The 25,102-nt window shown below is 44.1% G+C and overlaps 1 protein-coding gene across 10 annotated transcripts in view; it reads right to left on the bottom strand.

The window, feature by feature from the left end:
• NOL4 (nucleolar protein 4) overlaps nt 1-25,102 on the bottom strand; it is a 235,342-nt gene that overhangs the window by 8,251 nt on the left and 201,989 nt on the right. For all 10 annotated transcript variants that reach the window (XM_039912519.1, XM_029068854.2, XM_029068853.2 and 7 more), the window contains one exon: nt 13,159-13,339. In XM_039912519.1, the coding sequence (XP_039768453.1) occupies nt 13,159-13,339 (181 nt within the window). The remainder of the gene's footprint in view (nt 1-13,158; nt 13,340-25,102) is intronic.

The raw sequence follows: 25,102 nt of genomic DNA, 5'->3' as shown, positions 1-25,102 counted from the left end.
CTGTAAGCTCTCTGAGGGGAGGGATCAAATAATTCTATTTGTATTCTCCCAAGCACTCTTGAACCTATCCCAGCCTTCATCTTTTTAACCTTTAACATGTTTAAGCATTGCTATCTGAATATTCCACCTAGAGAACTATAAAAACAATGGTATTTGTTAAGCGCTTACTGTGTGCCAAGCGCTGTGGTAGGCGCTGGGGGAGATATAAAGTCATCAGATTATCCTCACATGGGGCTCACCGTCTTAATCCCCACTTTATAGACGAGGTAACTGAGGCACAGAGAGGTGAAGTGACTTGCTTTGCCCAAATTCACACAGCTGACAAGTGGCGGAACTGGGATTAGAACCCACGGCCTCTGACTCCCAAGCCCGTGCTCCTTCTACTAAGCCACGCTGCTTCTCTTGTCACTGGCATTGTAGTAAAGGAAAAATGGTGTCAGAGGTTACATGAGTCAACCACCAATTTCTCTTTGCTTTATGCTTTTCGATGATTTTTCCCAGTATAAATAAGCAGTGCTGCCTACTGGAAAGAGCACATGCCTGGGAGTGAGAGGTCCCGGGTTCTAATGCTGGCTCCACCACATGTCTGCTGTCTGAGCTCTGGCGAGGCTGGCTCCTGGAGTAGGTCCCCTCCAGAGCACTGGATTGGCTAGTTGTCCAAGGGAAGAGTGATGGGCCTCTTGGTCCATGCCTCCTTAGTGTGGGAACCAGTGTGGCCTAGAGCATAACGCATGGGCCTGGGTGCCTCAGTCATGTGTATTTATTTAGCACTACTGTGTGCAGAACTGTGTACTAAGCGCTTGGGAGAGTACCACACAACAATATAGCAGACAAATCCCTGCCCACAATGAGCTTACAGTCTAGGACCTGGGTTCTAATTCTGACTCTGCCTGCTGTGTGACCTTGGGTAAGTCACTGAACTTCTCTGGGCCTCAGTTTCCTCAACTGCAAAATAGGGGTTCAATACTTGTTGTTCCCTACTACTTAGACTGTGAGTCCATGCAGGATAGCCCCATGTGGCCTGACTGACCTGTATCTACCCCAGCGCTTAGAACAGTGCTTGATACATAGTAAGTGCTTAACAAGTACTATTTAAAAAAAAAAGGTGGTACTGTTTCAGTCAGTGTGGAAGCTTTCATTCAGACATTGTGTTCATCCAGCCTGCTGCCTGCATCATCTCTGTCCATTTCACTACAACCCTCTAATGCTATGTCTGACTGAAATTGGTTATTGCTCTGAGGACAGGATTCTTCTGGGAGAATTCATAGCTGTTAGTGTGAAATCTGCAGTTTTTAAATGTTTCTGTTGTATTGGGGGATTTTAGATACCATTTTATAGTTTAAAAAATGTGTCCACGAGGCCGCTAATTAGTACATCAGCATTACTGTTTTTTATAGATTGTAAATATTTAGGAGAGACAAGGACTGTTTAAACAACTTTGAATAGTATCCCCATAGCATGCATGCAAGGGATCTTAGCAAAAACATTCACTGGTGATCAGCCTGAAGGCATCATCCAGCTTGCATACTGTAGCAGGGAAACATCCCACTGTTCCATTCTCAAAAATAATAATAAATAATAATGATGATGATGATGGTATCTGTTAAGCACTTACTCTATGCCAAGCACTATTCTAAGCACTGGGGTAGATACAAGGTAATCGGGTTGTCCCATGTGAGGCTCACAGTCTTAATCCCCATTTTACAGATGAGGTAACTGAGGCACAGAGAAGTTGTTATTTGTCCAAAGTCACACAGTTGACAAGTGGCGGAGCTGGGATTCGAACTCATGACCTCTGACTCCCAAGCCAGTGCTCTTGCCACTAAGCCATGCTGCTTCTCACTTTTTCAAGGGCAGTCACCCAGTGATTCAGGTGGTCACCAATAAGATGACTTTAGCATCTATATCCTAAATGCAGTCAGGGAAAGTTACATCTTTTTGAGTTTACTCAGGTCTTATTTGCATAGGCACATCCAATGGAAAAGGCATTTATCTTACTGTAATTATCAGCGACAACAATTGTCATTGCTAAAGTGAATTTTAAACTAATCCCATGCTGCCCTGCTGTGTTTCTTAACCTTTCTAAACAACAGAAAAGGGACAGTCTTTTACACATTGGTCTTACTGGTCACATGCACACATCTAGAAAAATCCCACTATCATCTTCAGATCTAAAAGAGGGAGATATGCGAGTGAAAATGGCAGCATTAACCCAAACAAGGTCAAGGTGTAGAAACAGTAGAATTTGCTATTGATCAGGCAGCAAAGTGAATCGCATTTTGGGAAGCTGCCTAAGAACAGGTTGGGATATTAGTCCTTTTAGCCCTTTGGTACAGTGAACCATATTCCACAGTGGCAATTCAAAAACTAAAATTAATTGGTACCTGTTTTAGGGGCCCAAATCCTTCAACCGCTGCCAGAGAATATGCAAAATGGCCAGAATGGAATAGGGAAGAGTCTGACCCTGGCTTTGTTGATCATATTTATCCACTGAAGTCAAGACATTAGCCAATAGTGTTATTTACTCTGTCACAGCCATAACACATTTCATGCTCTTGTTTGCTATCAGGTCTGACCTAGAGCCTGGAAACAAGAAGCGAAGGGAAGTGGAGGAGGAAGGCAACAGCATATGGGGATGCACATCAACCCTCTTTCTCTTGGGATGGGTCGACAGCAGGCACCATCCCCGCAGCCATCATCTCCTCCTCGGCCTAGCTCTTCCCTGGCTTGCTCTTCAGTCAGTCCCTCCTGGCCCCCAGAGTTTGAGCTCAGAGGATAAGGATGAAGCAGGAGCAGGTGAGTCTGCCACGGGGCAGCAATGATGTCTTGAAACCGCATGTAAACACGCTTTCTACTGCCAAAAATATTTTTGTTCTCTCACCACTTTAAGACATAGACGTGACCCACGTGAAGACAGGTGAGGACAGACACACTTAATGACCCTCTCATCAGTAGGATAATTACCAGTAAACTGAAGTTGCACTTAGCTCAAAATACAAATTGGAGAGATGTCGTAAGCAAGATGTTACAGAAATGCCAAATGATAAACTGGAAGACAGAACACCATAACCTAGTTCTCTTTCTCTCAATATTTTAGAGTTGCATTATCTGTCATGGTCCAGCTTTTTAATTCACCCCCTCCAATACCGTTACAGATCAGAAAGTGAAACATAAAGCCAACGGGCTAACATATACCCTCATACACACAGTCTTTTGCAGAAAGCCCAAGGTGATAAACACAACCTGGATTAGCTTGCACCCACTGCTTCTGGAACACCCTGAGCTGGCTGGAGAAGCAGAGCTGTTGTAAGTACCTTGGTTTTTCCAGAGATTAATGGGCAATAGAGTGACCAGGGTTCCTTTCCAGGATGAAGCAAAAGCTAATATCGAGGCTGCTGGAGACTGGATATTGAATTTTCTTTTTTCTTCAGAGCAGTTGGCCTGGGCTCTTACAAAGCAATAGCCTTTCTTGTTGATCCCGAATGTGAATTACACTGGGACTCAGATCTCTTGTCTGAATTCAGGTAGAGAGTTAAAAATGTGGGCTTAAAAACCTAACTGTTATCTATTTTCAGAAGTGCTTAGATCCGTATCCCTTCGTGTTCCGATCCAATTTAATGGCTCTTATTTCCACAAAGTCCAAATATACAAATTTCAAGAGTTACCCATTCGTCATTTTAACTATCCCATTGAACCCCTGAATCTCCTGAATGCACACTGCTAGCCAGTGTTTTCCAATGAGTTGCAATGTGGAATGTGAGCTGTAATTGTCTCCTATGTCCAAGGCCTAATTGAGTATCTGAAATTCTTAAATGGAAGCAATACCTTATTCCACCTTTGGTCAAGAAAACACTGGTATAGCCTGTGTTCCTCAAGACATGTGAGTTATCCTAGCAATAATCCCTTCAGAATTAGTCATCACCAGTGGTTAATAATCGGTTTGATAGTTAATAGCCAGCTGGGAGCCAATAATGTGCTCATAAATATATCCCTGACCCTCAAATTGGCCATTATTTTGGGGGACAGTAATTTGTAAAACAGCACATCAGAGGATCTAGGAGGGAAGTGCATGGAGGCTGCTGGATTAATTCCCCTGCAATTAACCAGCTTTTCCTCAGGATCCATGCTCTGGCACCCATTAATAATTGTGATATTTGTTAAGAGCTTATGTGCCAAGGACTGTAGTAGGCACTGGGGGGATACAAGCAAATCAAGTTGGACACAGTCCCCATCCCACATTGGGTTCATAGTAGTGGAGGTTCTTTAGGTTTTATCTGTGTGGTCTCCAGAGGGCTGCTACCACTTTATTTCCCAACTTTGGGATTGAAACCAAAGCCGGATCCCTTTTTGTTTCTTTAGAACCAGTTTTTCTTTGTTGGCTTGTTTTTGCAAGAGGATCTTCAAGAATTCCCCCTCTTCCATTTATCCCAAGAGGACCTAGAGGTAGCTTCCAGCCCCAACTGCACCTGTCTAGGTGGGCCACAGTCCAAGGTCCAAAAGCAATTACGCCAGGCCTGAAAAATTTCATGATGGGAGTCATAAAAAAGAGAAAAAAGAGGAGTCTTCTTGAATTGGGCCACCTTCTCTCTCAATCCTAAGAGAACAACGAAAAGACAGCAGAGTAGGAGTCAATTTGCCCCTTTCAGAGTGCTTGGAGAGACCAGTTAGGAATGCAGGCCCCGTGTCCAGAGCAGAGGCGAATGAAGGGGTGGTGGAACTCTCCTGTAGGGGAGGGAGTGAGTGTGTGTCCATAAACTGAGAAAAACACATTTCCTCTTAACGAATACCACTTCTGGCAATCTGCTGTCCTACAGATCCTACTGTACCTCAGCAGCACATGCAAATTGGACCCAGTCATACAACCAAAATAACCGCTTCCATTTCTTGCCATTTTAATTCCTAGCCAGACTGCTGATGCAGTCTTTTACTGTTTCTTCTTCGCGAATCTTAACTTCACTCACAATTTCAGGCTGAAGTAAAGCAGACACAAGAGCCGGTGAAATGCATCATAAAAAAGCCCAGAAGAAACAAATCAACTGGCTTTGTCATCCCAGCCAAAAAATATCGACAGCTACAGCTGCATCTACCCAAACTACACATCCAAGATGTAGAAAGAGGTAAGAATAAAGAACTATATAATAGTTGCCAAGATCCAAACAGTAATCAAAATGAAGCCAAATTTTGGGCTTAAATAGCTAGTAGCTCAAGAGTGTTAAGTCTTAGCTGCGCTTTGCATATGAAATGACTTCTTGTTGAGTGAAAAATTTTTTTAAAAATCAGATAAATCCTCCCCATGACCTAGAGCTGCCATGAGTCCTGAAGCAACGAGAAGCAGTGTAGCCTCCTGGATAGAGACAGGCCTGGGAGTCACAAGGACCTGGGCTCTAATCCTGGCTCTGCTTTTTATCTTCTGTGTGACCCTGGGCAAATCACTTCACTTCTCTGTGCCTCAGTCACCTCATCAGAAAAATTGGGATTAAGACTGTGAGCGCTACATGGGACAAGGACTGTGTCTAACCTGTGTAACCCAGTGCTTCATACAGTGACTGGCACATATAAGTGCTTAACAAATACCTTTTTTTAAAAAAAAAGCCGTGTTGGGCCAATCAGAGCAGAGGATCCTAGTAGAGCTCTGCCCTGGACACAGGGCTTTAACAAAGAATCATTCCATTTTCATTCTGGACATGAGGCTTTCTGAGGGTGGGCAAGCAAGAGAAAAATTGCCTCCTGGGTGCTAGGTCTGTGTGGAAAAAAAAACTGCAGAGAGTCCATGAAGCTGAGCTGGATCCCCAGAGCAGACTTCATAGTTTACAAGAGATGCAGCAAGGAGAATCACCCAAGCAAACCTATGGAGTCGCCACCGAACTCCATATTGAGGTACTTGCTTGGAGAGAGGCCAGGAGAACAAATAGAAAACTCCTGTCATCCCCTCACTGCCTCACCCCCCTGTCCTAGTGATTAAGGACAAGCCCGGACCCTTACTGGAACCTTAATTCCCCATGGAAAGTCAAATGGATTAGACCCTGTCAAGCTGGCCTTAAGGCCACCTCAGCATGGAACTGAAGGATAAATTGATTGTCGAGTTCTGCGGGCCCAGCATTAAAGGGCAGGCAGATACCAGGAGGGGCTTCTCTGAGGGGCTGAGACTACAATCTGTTATCAAATTGGGCTTTCTTTCATTTCCAAAATACTTTACTCCAATTTACCTCCTGTTCCAGTGATTTATTAATACCCTTGTTGATCATAAATGGCACCGGATGAGCCTGCTCCTCCGACTCAAAGGTCCAAACATGAAACTCTTCATGGAACTTCACCACACCAGTCAGCATGCTTAACTCTTCCCTTCTGCAAACTGTGCCGAGGGACCAAGTTGGCCTTTAAAGCTAGAGGTGGTGGTAGTAATAGTATTTATTTAATGCCCATGTGCAAAACACTGTACTAACCACTGGGAAAAAATACGTTCTATATGACCAAATTCCAGATGCTCCTAGTTGTTCCCAGTGACCATCAAGCTTATCGGGGAGCTGTCTGATGCTTCTTCTGAATGTCCCCCAAGTTCCTCGTTCAGAAGCCTGCACAAAGTAAAGCACTTGATCGACAGCACTGGTCATGAGGTGAAGGAAGATGTATTCAAAATAATAGAGAGAGGGGATTTAGAGATCTAGGTTTTAAAATCCCAAGAATTTCAGTATCTGGGCTAAACATTTCAGTATTACTGTTTTAGTGGTATTTGTTAAAGCATTCATGCATATTTATCGAGTGCTTACCGTGTGCAAAGCACTGTACTAAGCACTTGGGAGAGTACAGTACAACAGTAGACACATTTCCTGCTCTTGAACTAGGCACTGTACTAGCACTGGGATAGGTATATGTTAATCGTGTGGGTCACAGTCCCTGTCCCACAGAGGGCTTATTAAACCCTATTTTACAGATGAGGAAACTGAAGCACAGAGAAACTAACTGACTTGCCCAAGGTCATTCAGCAGGTAAGTGGCAGAGCTGGGATTAGAACCCAGGTCCTCTAACTCCCAAACCTATGCTCTTTCCACTAGGCTATGCTGCTTCTCCAAAACATTTACAAATCATCACTATGTCCAGATTAATATGCTTTTGCTCCATTCAGTTACAGGTAAATCTGATTAATGAAGGTAATTCTCCTTCTCCTGGAGGGGAAGTTTGTAAACCTGCTCAATATCCCAGCATATGTTTAGACAGGGATAATAATGATAATGGTATTTTTTAAGCTTTTACTATGTGCCAGGCACTGTACTAACCACTGAGATAGATACAAGATTATGGGTTTGAACACAATTCCTGTCCCAGAAGGGACTCACTGTTTTAATCCCCATTTTACAGATGAGGAAACTGAGGCCCAGAGAAGTTAAATGACTTGCCCCAGGTCACACAGCTGACAAGTTGTGCTCTAGCCAATAGACCACGCTGCTTCTCAAGCAGGATGGGCGACTGGCACTCCATTCTGCACTAACCTCTGCCAGGTGACTCAGATTTTTACTTTAAAGTCCTTTCTTGGTGAGATTCAAGATTTGCACACCCACTTTTCAACTCCAATAGCTTTTGCTTCCTTCTTATTCCACTTTGTCCACCCTCCTACCCACCATTCCCCTATGACTCACTTCCATCATCTGCCTTCATTGGGTACTTCTGGAAGTCATTTTAGACAGACTTCCCCACTTGAAATTTACTCATCTTTCTTTCACTCTAGGGCTAGGCTGTGCTAAATCACTTCCCACAAACCTTGGAGAAGTCTCTGGGAGCTGACGGCAAAGCGAGGATGGGGACGGCTGCGGAGAATGCCTATCACTCCGTACAACGGAAGTCACCAGGGATGAACATCACCTAGTCCCTTCTTCGCCTGCTCAAAGCTTCCTCCTCCACGGCTCTCTCTCCAGAGGTGTGTAACCTGCTTTTCTAATGTTTCCTGTGCACCAGACTGCAGCCCTTACAAACTCCTCCTCTCATTCTCCTTCTGGTGTCTCCTTCCCCTCTGCCTTCAAATTTGCTTAAGTCTCATATCCTAAAAAAGCCTTCTCTGGATTCCCCAGATGTATCTCCCTTCTTTTCCTGTCCAAAACACATGGACAGGATGCCTCTACCAACTGGCTTTACTTCCTCTTCACCCAGTACAGTCAGGTTTTCACCCTCTTCATCAATACCATGCTCTCTGAAGCCGCCAGTGATCCCCTCATAGTCAAGTCCAGTGGACTCTAATCTGTCCAGCTTCTCCTGGAAACACTGTCACACTGACCCAAAACCCTCCTGCTTCTCTTTCTCCGTCACTGACGGCTCCTTCTCTGTTTCCTTTGGTGCCTCCCCTTGCACTTCTCCACCTGCAGGACTCTGGTTTTGGGTGCCCAGCCTTCTTACTCTGCATTCACTGTCTCGGGAAACTTATTCACTTGCTTGGATTTAGCTACCACCTTAAACGCATCATGCCCAAAACTGAACTTCTCATCTTCCCTCCTGCCATCCCTACTTTACCATCCTCCAAGGCCACCACCCTCCAACGGTCAATTGTATTTATTGCGCACTAATTCTGAGCAAAACACTGTACTAAGCACTTGGGAGAATACAATATAACAGAGTTGGTAGATGTATCCCCTGCCTGCACGGACTTACAGTCTAGAGAACTCTGCCTTGTCCCTGAACCTCAACCACCTAGGTGTCATTCAACTCTCATAGCCAAACAGACCCTGTGATTCTGCCTCCAAAACTCTTCCCAAATTTGACCCTCCCTCTTCAACCAAATAGCCACCCCCTTAGTATCCTGATTAGACTAGTGTATCAGCTTCTCCCCTCTTCAGCACATAATCCATGATGCTGCCAACATCATCTTCCTGAAACATCACCCAGAACATGCTATCACATGCTGCATCAAGCAAAAATTCCTTACCGGTGGCTTCAGATATCTCTTCTCTCTCCTTTTGCATATCATTCTCTTTACCTGGTGCTGTCCTTCTACGTACCTTGCTGACGTCTCTCCCGACTCCGACCGTTTGCTCTGGTCGTTACCCTGGTCTGGAACTCCCACAAAATCCATCAGATCTCACCTCACTCACCTTCAGAGCACTCCTAATATCTCATCCCCTCCAAAGCATTTCCCAATTAATTCAACATCCCACCCACCATCTCAAGCACTTATGTTTTTATGCATATGCCTACCTTACCCCTATTACAGTGTAATCTCCCTCTAGGCAAGTCTTGTGCTTCCGTTGTACTTTCCCTTATTAAGCGCTTAATATAGCAAATTGGGTGCTCCATAAATTCTATTGCTAATAATACTGCTGTCCTGGGGTTTGAAAGGAAACTCAGTGTAAGAATCGCTTGGCCAATGATTGTTTACAAAGACATAGACAATTCACGTTGTCCAGGAAAGATCCATTGATCTTATCTATCATAATAATTAATCTTATTGAGCACCCACTTTGGGCTGAGCATTGTGCTAAGCATTTGGGAGAATACAGTAGAGATAGCAGGCATGATCCTTGCCTTCTAGGAGCATCTACTCTGGCAAGGGGCACAGAATACATTACCGATAGGTGGAAAAGGGGACCTTGTGCTTGAGTTTGTGCTTAAATAATAGGGAATTTAATATTAAAGGACTATTATACCCAAGTGATTAAGTGGAGCAGAAGGGGCAGTGGAAGATGGGAAGATTAGACAATCAAGAGGCAAAGGCCCCTGGAGGACATGTAATTTCAAAAGAGCTTTGAAGATGCAGAGAGCTGTGGATGGATATAAGAGGGGAAGGAGTTTAAGGCAGGTGGGAAGACCTGGGCAAGAGGTCTGCTGTAGGAGAGATGAAAGAGGCACAGGGAATAGGTTAGCTTTAGAGGAAGAGTGTGAGTTGGGGTGTAGAGGGAGAAGAGAGTAGATTTGTAGGAGAAAGAGAGAGCCCATTAAGTGCCTTAGAGTTATATTGACCACATACCTGAATGTTAATTTATTTCTGAAGGTTTTTCTTTCTTTCCCCTATGCACCTGAGGCCCCTTTCTTTCCAGGCAAGGAGGGATTAGTCAGGGCAAAAGCCCATAATCCTGTCCTCAGAGACACCCTTTAAATCCTTCAATTGCACACAAGGGACCCACTGCCTTTCAGAAAAATCACTTTTGAGTGACATCTAAAAGAAAACTTCTGTGCCACAAAGGACAAATAATTTTCACCATAAATACTGAAACGAAAACAACAGGGCTTCCTGTTTTCTAACCTTAACCCGAAACTCCATTCCAAAATTTCTTAATCACATTTGCTCCTTTAAAAACCAATAAAACATGATGAGACAATAACTACATCTGATCCTACATGAGTCAACATGATTTTGTTTTACATTTAATTTCATTGAAGAAAAGTCATCTATATATAGTCACTTCAAGAGTTGTAGCTTCAGAACCAGAGAGTTGCTATTTGCCCATAGTGATCTGTTACAATAATTTAGTGCTCCTTTGCTAGAAACTGAACTGAAACGAAGCTCGCTCACTGTACATGCAGCCTTTGGCCGGTGACACAGTTGGTTCTTGAGCAACCTTCTAAAAGGGAGAAAGGCTCCAGAAACAAAGTGGCTACTTTTACCAAAATCCCCCCTAATTGTGAATGCCATTATGGATGAATAATAGACACACATTTATCAAGTAAGAAAGGTTCCACTCTGTGTGGAACCTCAACAGATTAGCCGACTTTGACTTCAGATATAAAATGGGCAGTCTGTCCCCTCAATCTCTAACCTCATTATGGGCAGGGAATGCATCTGTTCATTGTTACATTGGACTCTCCCAAGCACTAAGTATAGTGCTCTGCACTTGGTAAGCTCTCAATATATACGATTGACTGACGGTTCTGACCATGCCCACCCTCCTTAAACTTTACCCTCTCCTCTCCCCACCATACACTTTGTGATTTTTAATAGTGTTCCCACTTTCACCACACGATCACCTACCTCCAGTGAATCACTCTGCTCTAGGCAGTAAACCGAGCTCCTGCCCTACTGTTGTAATGTCAAAACTGATGAGGTGAGACAGGGTACACTGAGAAACCCCAGGACGGTTCGTCAGAACTCAGGACGTGCTGTCGAGGACGGCCTCTGACATCTTTCCTGTCTAAATTTAAAAATGTCAGAGTTGCAACTGCATTTGACTCTTTAGATGCATTTAAAAATAAACAAGTGGCCAGTTTCCCTTCCTCTGAATATCCAGCAAACAAGCGGAGCTGGGATCAGACTGCAGGCCCATTCCGCTCTGCCTGACTTGGCCTGATCTCCTTAAGCGGACTGGAGATTTAACTGAAAACTGGACTTTGGTGGTTCAAAAGGGGATGATTAGGTGACCAATAAAATGAGTATTTTAAAATGCAAACTGTCCTATTTGTCAAAGCTGGGAATCAGAAGTACCTGAGTTCTAATCCCAGCTGCAATACTTGTCTGCTGTGTGACCTTAGGCAAGTCACTTCACTTCTCTGTGCCTCAGCTACCTCATCTGAAAAATGGGAATTAAGACTGTGAGCCACATGTGGGACATGGACTGTGTCCAACCTGATCAGCATGTATCTACCGCAGTGCTTAGTACAGTGCCCGGCCCCTAGTAAGTACTTAACAGATACCATAAAAAAAGTAAAAGAAAGCTCTTTAAACTATACTATAATTCAGAAAGAATTAAAACATCATTAAACATATACTGGGCCAACTGTGCTGCCAGTGAGACCTGGGCAACACAAAGTAAAAAAAAAAATCAAGAAAATAAAAGAAAGCCATTTTTGAATAACTTCAGATTGTGTCAACTGAAAAGGGGATGTGCTACAGTCTCCAGTGGAGCAGCTCTTCTGGAGCACAGGCTCGACGTGACCAAGAGGCAAATGGGGAAAGTGCCAGACGCTTCCAACAGTTACCACGACAGCACAACAAAGGTGCGCATGGTGCGGTTGGGACCTCAGCCTCCCACTTAGGTCTCTTCATCCACATTCTCAGCCTTAGGGTCAGCTGTCCTGGCAATCATGTCTCTCCTCCAAGTATGATGGGCAATCGCACAAATGTAGAGCTAGATAGATTTAGGTATCCGCCTACACCCCCCCCCCCCTACACATATATATATGAGGTGCGTAGTTCCCTAATTTATTTTAATGACTGTCTTCACCCGTAGACTGTAAATTACTTGTGGGCAGGGATCACGTCTACTAACTCTGTTGTATTATATAGTAAGCACTCAATAAAAACCAATAATTTTTGTTACTCGTTATATATCCACCCAATAACTGGGATAAGCTGCATAAGTGGAAGGGACCTTGGCCCAGATTCTGCTCCTAAGCAGCAGCACTCATCAAATGCCTCTGGTGTGCAGAGCACTGAACTTGGTGTTTGAGGACACATACTAAAAGACCCAGTTCCTTAGCCATTCACTTTGCCTCCACATCTACATCTTTGCAAATCTACAAGGGAGCTAGAGAACCCAACCATTTCCCACTGCATCCCTGGCTCCGCCACAGTCTTGGGGTGCCAGCTGAAGCCCTTCACCTCCATTGACGATCCTGAGAAAGACCACACCCTGACTTCTCTTGCACAGTTAGTTGCTCACTTAGGACAGGGTGACTGAAAGGCTAAAAGTCAGAGAAGGTGGTTCATCCAGAGGGCAGCATACTGGACCCAGGAGGGCTCCGAACCCCAGCCCCATTTCTGCCCCATTAGTTAATTTCCTCAAGGTCCCTGAGCTCCCAGAGACCACCACCTTCTCACTAGAGATGCTGGGAGGGAGGAGCCAAAAGTAAGCAGTTGGGAAGAAAGGAGCTTTTAGAAATCCAAGGTTTTATGTTTATATGGTCTCAATTGTTATTTTGTAGAGAAATAAAGTACAACTGGAAAAGTAGGCATGTGATATTCCTAGTCAGGGTCGTTTTATGATTGAAACAACAAAGAATAACAAATATTCAGGGGACCATAAGTATTGTCACTTTTGCGTAGAACAAAAAAGATTTAATTTATAGGAAACTCCTATATGGGAGATGTTTACGATTCGGGAAATACCCCCAAAGAGTCAGTATTAAGCATTTCTTATTAATAGAAGTGCACACGTGTTCTCGTCTTCCTGTGAGACCAGTTCTCACTCCAAAACCGAGCATAAACATATACACACAAATACAATCGGAAGCAAAACTCACCACTACTAGAAGCATCACTCAGATTTAGCAGTCCTCCACCCAGCCCTCGGTAACTATGGTAACTGTAGGTTCCATTTCCATTGATGTACAACACCTCCTGGGTGCTAGAAACGGTTGACGTTGAATAGGTAGCCTGTGCCGTCTCTTGTTTGTACTGTTTGTCAGCTGGAGCAGACTCCTCCTGCAAAGACAGTGTTTCATTACAAGCTGTCAAAACTTCATTCTGTTCACCTTGGACAGGAATGTTTGTATTTATTGTCTAAAACTTTAAGTTTCCTTCTGAAAGAATATAATTAACATTAAACCAGCAGGAATATGTTTTCAACTCTCTGTAGCAATTACAAAGGAAAGAAATATGTTACATTGTCAGCCTGGGAAGGGGATAGCTTATGACCTGAAGCAATGTAGAACGACGGTGAAAGCAAGAATGATTGTTCTTCAGACTCTTCTCCAGCAGCTTGGATTTCATGAACATTTCAGTACTAAACTGTTACCCAAGCGTCTATCTGCCCGCTCCAGTTAGCCTGGCTAAAATGGAGAAATGAAATAATTGAACTTGCAATAAACTTGAACCTTCTTTGCCATTTAAATATTGCACATTTTATTTTCTTTGACTACAGTATTCTTTCAGTTTGTACCTTATTTTCTGCCCATAGACAATCTAAAACAAAACACTGGTGAATTCTGATGAGATTTTCCAGTCATAATCAGAAAAATTGCACAGCCCATTAACTTTATGGCATACATTTAGTACAATGAGCTACTCTGAAGCTTTATGTGGTCCACAGTGTTTGAGTGAGGGTAAACATGAAATAATGCAAATCTAGCAATCCACCACTGTTGTTCCTCTAACACAAATCCCCTAACTTTTAACCCAACATAAACAGCACCACAATATCAGTGCTCAATTCACTTTACTCTTCCTCTCCTCAGAGTTGTGATAGACCGATGAATCACCTATATAATTCTTTGCATTATGGAGCAGGTCTTGAGGCCACGCTTTATGTCACAGCAAACACAAACAAAAGAGGACCCATATCTCCTATAGTGGATATAACCATGGTGAGAATGGGAATAAAGCAGTCTTAATAGTTCTAGAGCAAGTAAACAATTTCTCAAGACTTTTCTGATTGTGCATTTCTGAACTCATTGACTATGTTCACTAGCTTCTGTCCCATGGGTCCTGAGCTTTGAACTGGTGACCCATACCTCCTGAGCCATATTTGGCTTTTCTTGATACCAGTTATGCCTCTTGAGCACCAAATGAGCAGAGGGCTTGATGGTGTTGGCACCAGGAAAATGACTCCATCAGCTTCACCCTCAAAACTCCGTGGGCTGGAAATAGGTGACTCATCCCTTCCTTTAGCACCGGGAAGGGGCTTAAGGAGAATCAAGATGGTAGTCCCAATCCCTGAACTCAGTCAGCAGGATACAGCCAGGCTCGTCCTGCTCACTGTTAGGAGTTTCCATCATTTTTGTCAAATGGCAGAGCAAATTGCCCGCTGCCCTGGCACCCACTGCCCTGCTGTGGCCAAGAGAGGTCAGCCAAGCCAGCCTGTGAAGGAGCCATTCACCCCCTGAAGGACCCGGGGCAGGGGCAAGAGCTGCTCATGCCGGGTGTTGCACGCACTGATCACGGTCTCCACGGGCTCTGAAAGGAAGGTTCGGCCCTCACGTCAGGCCTGGAGCAGCCAAACAGAGGGAGAGCATTGGGGCAGGGAGGGGAGGGCTAATGACAACTCCTTCATTACCTACTGCTGCTGCCAGACCTGCCGCCCTCAGGACTGACCGACTTGCCACTGCCGGGTCTGCACCCCCAAGACTACCAGTGCTGAGCCTGCTGCCGGCCTCCAGCAGAGCGGCTAAGCCGGGACATGTCCATACTGCGGACCCGACAGCAGCGACGGGACGTGGGCATTCCCCTTCTCTTCCCTTCCTCAATGAGGGAAAAGTAGCATTAGAGTCCAACCACTCATTCATTCATTCAATCATACTTATTGAACACGTACTCTGTGCAGAACACTGTACTAGATGCTTGGAAGAGTACAACATAGCAAAAAATAGACACATTTCCCTGCCCACAAAACAACCTAGTTTCTTCTCCTTCCTCTCCTCCCCATGAAAACCTGCCTTGATTTGTTTTGGACTTGTAGGTTCTTTTCCTGCTCCAAAATCTACCCTGCTGAACCTGGGTCCCTCCACATCTCTCTCCCTCTCCAGCTTCCACTTGGCTTCGAGACCCACTCCCAGCACCCTTTTCCCTCCAGCTGAGAAGGTCACCTCTACAACTGAATCAAGGCCGGCACCTACGACCCAAAGACAAGTCCGCTTAATGTGGGAAAAAGATGCGTGGCAGAGACAGCAGTTATTGCTCCTTGTCCCTCCCCCTCTTTCCGCCTCTGCTTTCAGCTGCACTCTTCTTCATTATTACCCTCCACCATTCAGAAAGCTAAAGTAAAGTCACTTTAATGTGACTGGCTACTTGGGCACCAACTGCTTAAAGGTTTCATTTCGTTTGGTTCTTCTGCACAAAGAGGAAATGGATCCCCGGTCCCGTCTTCCAAAGCCAGCTGGCATTTCCTGTCACATGAACAGCTGGGAAAATAAAGGTCTTCTCCCATTCTCTGCCATTTCCATTTCACCATAAAACAGTGCCAAGTGCTTAGTACAGTGCTCGGCAAATAGTGAGCCCTCAATAAACACCCAAGTGGAAGACTAACCTAGACTAGAATAAGAGTAGAAATGCAGAAATCAACTGCCTTGAAAAAGGAATCTACAAGCTCTATTGGGACCCCAAGCGGATTGACCAACCTCCAGAAAATCTGCAAAAGGAACATGGCCGGCAGAAATCTGCTGGGTGATGGGATTTCTGGAGACTGGTGAACTCTGATGCATGAATCTAAGTACATTCAAGGCTTCTAGTGAAATGTGCTTCTGTTAAAATAATAATAAAAATTATGGTGCTTTTTAGGCACTTAGTATATGGCTACCACTGTCCTGAATGCTGGGGTACATACAGAATAATCAGGTTAGGCACAGTCCCTGTCCCATAGAGGCAGTCGTCATCCAAACACCACCCCGCCTGACCCCACAGCCTAGAAACTGAGAACAGGTGGCCAACCTTGAAAAGTCAGTTTTGAGTGATGTCCAGACGTCAGCTTCACGCTGAGCACCTGAAGGACCGAAGGAAGCAGGTTTGAGCATCTGAGCCCTCCTAATTTTGCTTTCCCTGGCTCTAGGAGGAGTCTTCATCAGGATATCTCCCCTTGGATTCTTTGTCTAGTGGAATTACTCTGCGATTACATTTATTAAAAAAAATGCCTCTGGTCTTTCATTAGTAACTATGATTCTAAACATAACAGTAACAGCATTGAGCAGTCAGATAATTAATTCCATTAATAACCAAAACAGGCCTTCAAGGCATTCACTGGTAGTTAAACCCCTAGTTCCATTGTTAAGATATTTGGCAGTGGTACAGACTACTATGGTGTACATTCTGCTACACTACATATGAAAAGCCCATAAAAGACACGTGTCTGGGTCCTATTCCCTGAAGTTAAATATACATTCAATTTATTTTTTCCTTGAAGGGTCATCATAACCAGTGATAAAGGAGAATACTCCTTTTTTCTACACCGGAAAAGACTTACTATCCCTTCAGGCCACGTTTTAGCCTGCCCGGAAAGCAAGAAGTTCTCAATCCTGACCCTTTCTTTCTGGGTTTGACCTGAAGTTTCACAAAAGGATGACACAGACTTGATCCTTCCTGAAAACATCCTCCAACTTCTGTCCTTTCTGGGCAATATTTTTTTTAACCTCTTTTCAAGGTACAAAAGCACTGAAATAAAAAAAGATGATAGCATGTTGACTTTAGAAGCTGATGCCCTCAATACTTTTGTTAATTCAGGGATAGAAAAGGCATGACAGACTACTCTGATCTCTAATTGTGAATGTTGAATGAGCTAATTAAAACTCTTCCTGATGCACAAATTTATGATGCATTAATATACAATGTTGTATTTCTTCTCTTTCCTTAGGAACTTCGAGCCGCACGAACTTCGAGAGAGGGTGATGGCCTTTTGCCAATTTCAAAAGATGTATAAGCTTGTAGTAACATAGTGATACAATTGGAATAATGAGTTTGAACAATTCTGGCAAATGGTGAAGTCCACGTCGATTGGTTTAGTTTGAGCACATGACCCTTGGACCTGGACATTTTAGAAACCAACAGAATGTGGCTCTTGTAACTGAATGGGAAATGATATACCTGCATTTTTTCCTAACTATTTATTGAGCACTTATTTTATGCAGAGCACTGTACTAAATACTTGGGTAAGTAATAATAATTATAAGAAAAATGATCACTATGGCCTCGTTAAGTGCTTACTGGGTGCCATGCACTGTACTAAGTGCTAGGGTAGATATGTTAATCAGGTTGGACACGGTTCCTGTCCCACATGGGACCCACAATCTAAGTAGGTGGAAGTAGGATTAATCCCCACTTTGCAGAGGAGAAAATTGAGGCACCAAGAAATTATACAGGTCACACAGCAGGCATGTGGCAGAGTTAGGTTTAGAACCCAGGTCCTCTGACTCCCAGACCCATGCTCTTTTCACTAGGCCAGCACACTGCTTCCTGGTACAATGGAATTTAGTAGACATGAACCCTGCCCACAAAGGGTTTACCATCTAGAGAGACAGACATCAAGATCCATTTCATAAAGGGGAAATGGCAGAGTGTAAGGATATGCACTCAGCCATTTCTCCATATGCTTATACAGATTTTACATAAGTCCTTAATAAATACTATTTCCACTCTATTAGGAGCATTTATTGAGCACCCACTCACTGGGGAATATGTCTACCAGCTCTACTGTATTGTACATTCCCAAATGCTTAGTACAGTGCTCTGGACACAGTAAGCACTCAATAAATGCCATTAAAGATACTAGGTATATATATATATATATATATATGTTGGTATTTGTTAAGCGCTTACTATGTGCCGAGCACTGTTCTAAGCGCTGGGGTAGACATAGGGGAATCAGGTTGTCCCACGTGGGGCTCACAGTCTTAATCCCCATTTTACAGATGAGGGAACTGAGGCACAGAGAAGTTAAGTGACTTGCCCACAGTCACACAGCCGACAAGTGGCAGAGCTGGGATTTGAACTCATGAGCCCTGACTCCAAAGCCCAGGCTCTTGGTACTTGGGAAGTGGAAGACCAGCACGCTGATGGGAAAAATGGACATAAACTATTTACAAAGTAAGAAAAATAAATATTGGAGTGTACCGTTGAATAAACAAACATAGATGAGCACGAAGAATGAACATGAGTAAGCACATAAGTACTAGAGATGGCTAACCGTCAAAAAACAAGATGCAGTCACCTTCCCCATCATACCAGTTCTTCTCTCACAAATGGAAAGATACCACACCCAAAAGTGCCTGATTTCAGAACTTAACTAGAGCATTCCTTCCATCTTGACACCACTGTGAACCTAAATATTGACTAATATTTATATAAGGACTTATTTTTTAAGTGGAGGAACAAAGAGCTCCTAGGTTTAAGAAAATCCTGCAAAGGGATAAATTAATTGCATTTATTGAACACTTACTGTGTGCAGAGTACTATACTAAACATTTGGGAAAGTACAATTCAACCGAGTTGGTAGACTCTGCCCAAAAGGAACTTACAGTCTAGGGATGCTTTAGATTCCTGATAGGAGGATCTATATATAACCTCACTTTTATTTCTCCCTGACAATATTTTTTTCCATGTCACCTACATTTACATCCAGGACAATGCAGTATCCCTATGACAAATACCATCATTATTATTATGACTAGAGCACAGAATCCATTCAAAAATCACTTTATTCTCCAGTGCCATCTCTAGGCTTAAAAGCAACATTTCCTCTACTGATGTTGCCAAACTCCAAGAGTAGAGCCATTCATTATTCACTTCAACCTGCTCCCTCAACCTGCTGACCCTAGTTCATGCCCCACTATTTTTCTTTTTTTATGTTATTTGTTAAGCACTTAGTATTTGCCAGGCACTGCGCTAAATGTTGGGGTAAACACAAGCTATGCTGACCCTGGTTCATAACCCACTACTTTTTTTTCTATTTTTTGTGGCATTTGTTAATCAAGCAGTGATATTTATAGAGTGCTTCTATGTGCAGAGCACTGTACTAAGCACTTAGGAAAGAACAGTACAACAGAATTAGCAGATATGTTTCCTGCCCAACCACTTACTCTTTGGCAGGCACTGTGCTAAGTTCTGAGGAAGCAGTGTGGCTCAGTGGAAAGAGCACGGACTTGCGAGTCAGAGGTCATGGGTTCAAATTCCGGCTCTGCCACTTGTCAGCTGTGTGACTGTGGGTAGGTCACTTAACTTCTCTGTGCCTCAGTTACCTCATCTGTAAAATGGGGATGAAGACTGTGAGTCTCAGATGGGACAACCTGATTACCCTGTCGCACATATTAAGCACTTAAACACCAACATTATTATTACAAGCTAATCAGAATGGACAGGGTTCATAATCCACATGGGGCTCACAGTCTTAACCCCCATTTTGCAGATGAGGAAACTGAGGCCCAGAGAAGTTAAGTGACTTGCCCAAGGTCACAAAAAAGTAGTGGAGCCAATATGAGAACCCAGGTCCTTCTCATTCCCACTCAGTATAACCAGATGCTTTCCCTTAAATATCTGTCATGATCCAAGTCACTGCTGAGAGCTACAGACATTGAAAATACTTTGGATGGAAAATCTTCACATTTAGGGGAGTGTGCTGAGGTATGTATTTTTGAGCTACTGGATTTTGTTGAGTATTTTGCTCCATAATATATTAAACAGTTTTGTTCCAAGAAAGTTTTAGACTAAATTGCCCCTTTACATCTACTAATAGGAAAGAGTGGATCTTGAAAAGAACGGATGCACTCAAACGCTGTTCACTGTGGAAGTTACTATCCATTTAAATGATTTCCAGAAGTAAAACTCACCTGGGAACTTGAACAAATTATTATCATCAATATTAAAAATCATGATAATAAGCTTTTATTAATTCCTTAGTATGTGACAATCCCTGTACTAAGCACTGGGGTAAACAAAAGATAGCCAAGTCAAACACAGTCCCTGACCCTCATGGGGTATGCAGGGTAAATAAGAGGGAGAAAAAGTATTGACTCCCCATTTTACAGATGTAGAGACTGAGTGAAGTGACTTGCTCAAAGGCCACATAGCAGTCAAGTGATTGGGTCAGGAATAGAACCCAGGTCCTCTGATTCCCAAGCCTGTCATCTTTTCCCTAGATCATGCTGCTTCTCCAAAATAAAGAATAAAAGCCCTTCAACAGTGTGGCCAGTTGTAGGCTTCAGAAGTAAGCAAGCTGCCAAACGATATATTTTTAATACCTTAATCTAGTATCACATTTATTTGGCACTTATTTTGTATGAAGCACTCTGCTGTACTAAATATTAGGCAAAGTTACACAGTCCTGGGCCCAGAGTCTAAATCTGATCTACTAAAATTTTAAAGTTCATTAGCGACTAGGAAGTAGTGGCTTTAAAAACAAGGGTCGAAGACCATGTCTGGGCATATGCACTCCTTTCCCTTCTTGTAGGAAGCATTCTTTCAAATTGTCGAGGACAAGGATATGCTTGGGGTTTAATTTACAGTCCATACTTAATTCTTCCACCCAAATCATTTTTTTCTAAAACTGTTCATACCTTCCCAGTCCTCAAAAACCTCCAGAGGTTGCCAATCCACCTCTGCATTAAACAGAAACTCCATCCATTGGTTTTAAAGCACTCCATCAGCTCTCTCCCTCCTACCTTACCTCGCCGATCTCCAACTACAATCTAACTCACCCACTCTGCTTCTGTAATACCAACCTACTCACTCACTGTACCTCGGTCTCGACTTTCCCACCAGTGACCCCTTGCTCATGTCTTCTCTTCTCATATCTGACAGACCACCACCTCCCCACTTTCACAGCCTTCCTAAAATCACATCTCCTCCAAGAGGCCTTCCCTGACAAAGCCCTCATTTCCCTTCCCTGCCCTCCTTTTTGAGTCACCTATGCCCTCAGATCTGTATCCCTTAAGCACTTCATATTCATGCCCCTCCATCCTCTGCCGGACCCACAGCACTTATGTACTCATCCTTATACTCCAGTGCTCAAGTACTGTAACACTTTCACAATCATTCTGCTAAATCAGAGCTTGGGTGTCCTCTCTCTCAGGTGTTCTGCATGTCAACTGGGCTCAACTGTCTGACAGAAAATCGGGACTAAACAATCAAGGGTCGAGTATAAGCCCAGTCATGACTGTGGGGTAGATTTGCCTATTTTTTAAATTTTATTCTCGAACAGGTGGTAGAATCTGACTAATTGATCCACTTCGGCACTGGTGCCTTTGGTGGTAAACACAAATGACTTTAAGATATGAGACAGGTGTTCCTGCATGGTTCAGTGAGCTAAATGAAGAACAAAGCCCTTCCAAATGTCACTGTAAACGATGAGCTCCATGATTGCTGTTTTCTGAGGAAGAATACATTCAATCATGTTGCAGATAAAATTCCATCAGATTTGTATATCTTGAATGAACCAAAAGGCCAGGGTTTTATTTCTTCAGATTTGATTACAATAGTTGTGAATGCCACCCAGCCATCTTGACATTCTCAGTAAACACGAAAGGGTCATATTGAGACTAAAAGGGATTCCGTCTTTTTCTAATCGCCGAATCCTTTGATTCTACAACTGCCATTGAAGACAGTATAGAAGGCCCGCATTAGAGCTCATGAGATGATCTAAGCGTTAACAAATAGTCCAGTGAGGGGCTTTGTTCTGGACATTCTCATTCAATGAATCTGAAAGAAAATGCCTTACCATTACAAAATGTGTGGATCTGTGTGTGAGGGAAAGAGAAAAAGAGAAGGAAGGAGTGAGAAAAAGAGTTGGTATGTGTGTGAGACTTTTTAAAATCGAGTTTACACTTCCTCCTAAAGGTGCTACCCTGAGAGCAGGATCATTTCTACGAATTCTATTGTATCTTCCCAAGCACTTACTGCCAGTGCTTGGCACATAGGGGATATTCAATAAATATTATTAACTGTCTGATTCTGGTATTTGCAAGAATGTTGGAGTCAAGCCAAGAGGTAGTGTGGAAGTCAACCCCAATGCAAAATTCCATATGAAAAAGACAAGCCAAATCCTCTGCTTACTCAGCACATATATCAGTTGAATAATGTGCGATTTATTCCCACAATATATCAAAGGTTAGGCGTTCAGGACTGCATGCGGGAAAAGGGGTCCTATCCTAGATCTTGGTAGCTAATTTTATGTGTTATCACCCTTTTCACATGCATTCTCCTGTTGAGGCCACTCAAGGGATAGGCCAAATTGACAACTGTCCAGGTCCCAAGCTCTCAATAGCTACTGGGGTGTGGTGGACCACTAACGCGGACCGAAAGCGCTACCACTTTTTCCTACCCTCCAACTCTTTCCTGTGCCAGTCCCAGCCCTGACTAAACATGGCTTTAGCAGTTGTGGAGCTATGGGTCCTCACAGCTTCTGGGGCAGATGGGAGAGAACCTTGGACTTGGTGTTCCCTAATTTTCATGGAATAGAGCTCATAGGCTTCACAGGGTCCTGCCTGTACAGCTGAATTTACAAACCCACTGAACTGGGGGAAACTGAGCTCACAATTCAAAGGACTGTAAGTCTTGGAGGAGCTCTCAGTTTTTCTTTCCTTTAAACACACATATACAAAAAATCCACTTACATATGAGAAGCACCGTGGTTTTATCAAAATAACACGGGCCTGGGAGTCAGAGGACCTAGATTCTCGACCATCCCCTCCTCCTCCATACCTTATCTCACCTTGGCTTCACAGACTCCGTCCTCTCCTGGTTCTCCTCTTACCTCTCTGGCCGGTCATTCTCGGTCTCCTTTGCTGGAGCCTCTTCCCCCTCCCATCCTTTAACTGTTGGAGTTCCTCAAGGGTCAGTTCTCGGCCCTCTTCTGTTCTCCATTTACACTCACTCCCTCAGTGAACTCATTCGCTCTTATGGCTTTGACTACCATCTCTACGCAGATGACATGCAGATCTACATCTCCGCCCCTGTCCTCTCCCCCTCCCTTCAGGCTCGCATCTCCTCCTGCCTCCAGGATGTCTCCAACTGGATGTCGGCCCGCCACCTAAAACTCAACATGAGCAAGACTGAGCTCCTCATCTTCCCTCCCAAACCCGGTCCTTTCCCAGACTTCTCTATCACCGTGGATGGCACGACCATCCTTCCCGTCTCTCAGGCCCGCAATCTCGGTGTCATCCTTGACTCGTCTCTCTCATTCACCCCACACATCCTAGCCGTTACCAAGACCTGCCGGTTTCACCTCTACAATATCGCCAAGATCCGCCCTTTCCTCTCCACCCAAACGGCTACTTTACTGCTACAGGCTCTCGTTATATCCCGGCTAGACTACTGTGTCAGCCTTCTCTCAGACCTCCCTTCCTCCTCTCTCGCCCCACTCCAGTCTATTCTTCACTCCGCTGCCCGGCTCATCTTCCTGCAGAAACGATCTGGGCATGTCACTCCCCTTCTTAAACAACTCCAGTGGTTGCCTATCAACCTCCGCTCCAAACAAAAACTCCTCACTCTAGGCTTCAAGGCTCTACATCACCTTGCCCCTTCCTACCTCTCCTCCCTTCTCTCTTTCTACCACCCACCCCACACGCTCCGCTCCTCTGCCGCCCACCTCCTCACTGTCCCTCGGTCTCGCCTATCCCGCCGACCCCTGGGCCACGTCCTCCCGCGGTCCTGGAACGCCCTCCCTCCTCACCTCCGCCAAACTGATTCTCTTCCCCTCTTCAAAACCCTACTTAAAACTCACCTCCTCCAAGAGGCGTTCCCAGACTGAGCTCCTCTTCCCCCTCTACTCCCTCTGCCATCCCCCCTTTACCTCTCCGCAGCTAAAGCCTCATTTTCCCCTTTTCCCTCTGCTCCTCCACCTCTCCCTTCCCATCCCCACAGCACTGTACTCATCCGCTCAACTGTATATATTTTCGTTACCCTATTTATTTTGTTAATGAATAGTACATCGCCTTGATTCTATTTAGTTGCCATTGTTTTTATGAGATGTTCTTCCCCTCGACTCTATTTATTGCCATTGTTCTTGTCTGTCCATCTCCCCCGATTAGACTGTAAGCCCGTCAAACGGCAGGGACTGTCTCTATCTGTTGCCGACCTGTTCATCCCAAGTGCTTAGTACAGTGCTCTGCACATAGTAAGCGCTCAATAAATACTATTGAATGAATGAATGGATTCTAATTCCATCTCTGCCACTTGTCTGCTGAATGACCTTGGACAAGTCACTTACCTTATCTTTTCCTCAGTCACTACATCTGTAAAATAGCAACTAAGACTGTTAGCCCCATGTGGGACATGGACTTTGTCCAACCTGATTATCTTGCACCTTCCCCAGCGCTTTTTACAGTGCCTAGCATCGTTATCGCAATAACACTGAGCACTTACTAAGTGCTTGGTAGAGTACATTACAACAGAGTTGGTAGACACACTCCCTGCCCACAATGCACTTACAGTCTAGTGGGCACATAGTAAGAGCTTAATACCATTAAAAAGCAAACAAGCAAACACATATACAGATCAGGATACTTTGCACATTGGATCAAAGGGCAGCTGTCTCAAACACCCACCAGTATCAAGTCATGATTCTCCATCCCCACTACTAAGCATGCTCTCTCACTCACACACACACACACACATGTGCGCATGCGCCCCCCAAAATACAATTACCAGTCTTCCATCTACACTGAAGTTGCTGCTGGGCTAAAAGTGGCCCTGCTTGAGCTGCAACATTATAATTTTGAGCAGGATGGCTGCGCAAATAACCAGACATCAAATAATAATGAGTTCATACCT

This window comes from Ornithorhynchus anatinus, chromosome 7, assembly GCF_004115215.2.
Source record: "Ornithorhynchus anatinus isolate Pmale09 chromosome 7, mOrnAna1.pri.v4, whole genome shotgun sequence".
In the NCBI taxonomy this organism is placed as follows: domain Eukaryota; kingdom Metazoa; phylum Chordata; class Mammalia; order Monotremata; family Ornithorhynchidae; genus Ornithorhynchus; species Ornithorhynchus anatinus.
This window is presented reverse-complemented; position numbering and strand designations above follow the sequence as displayed.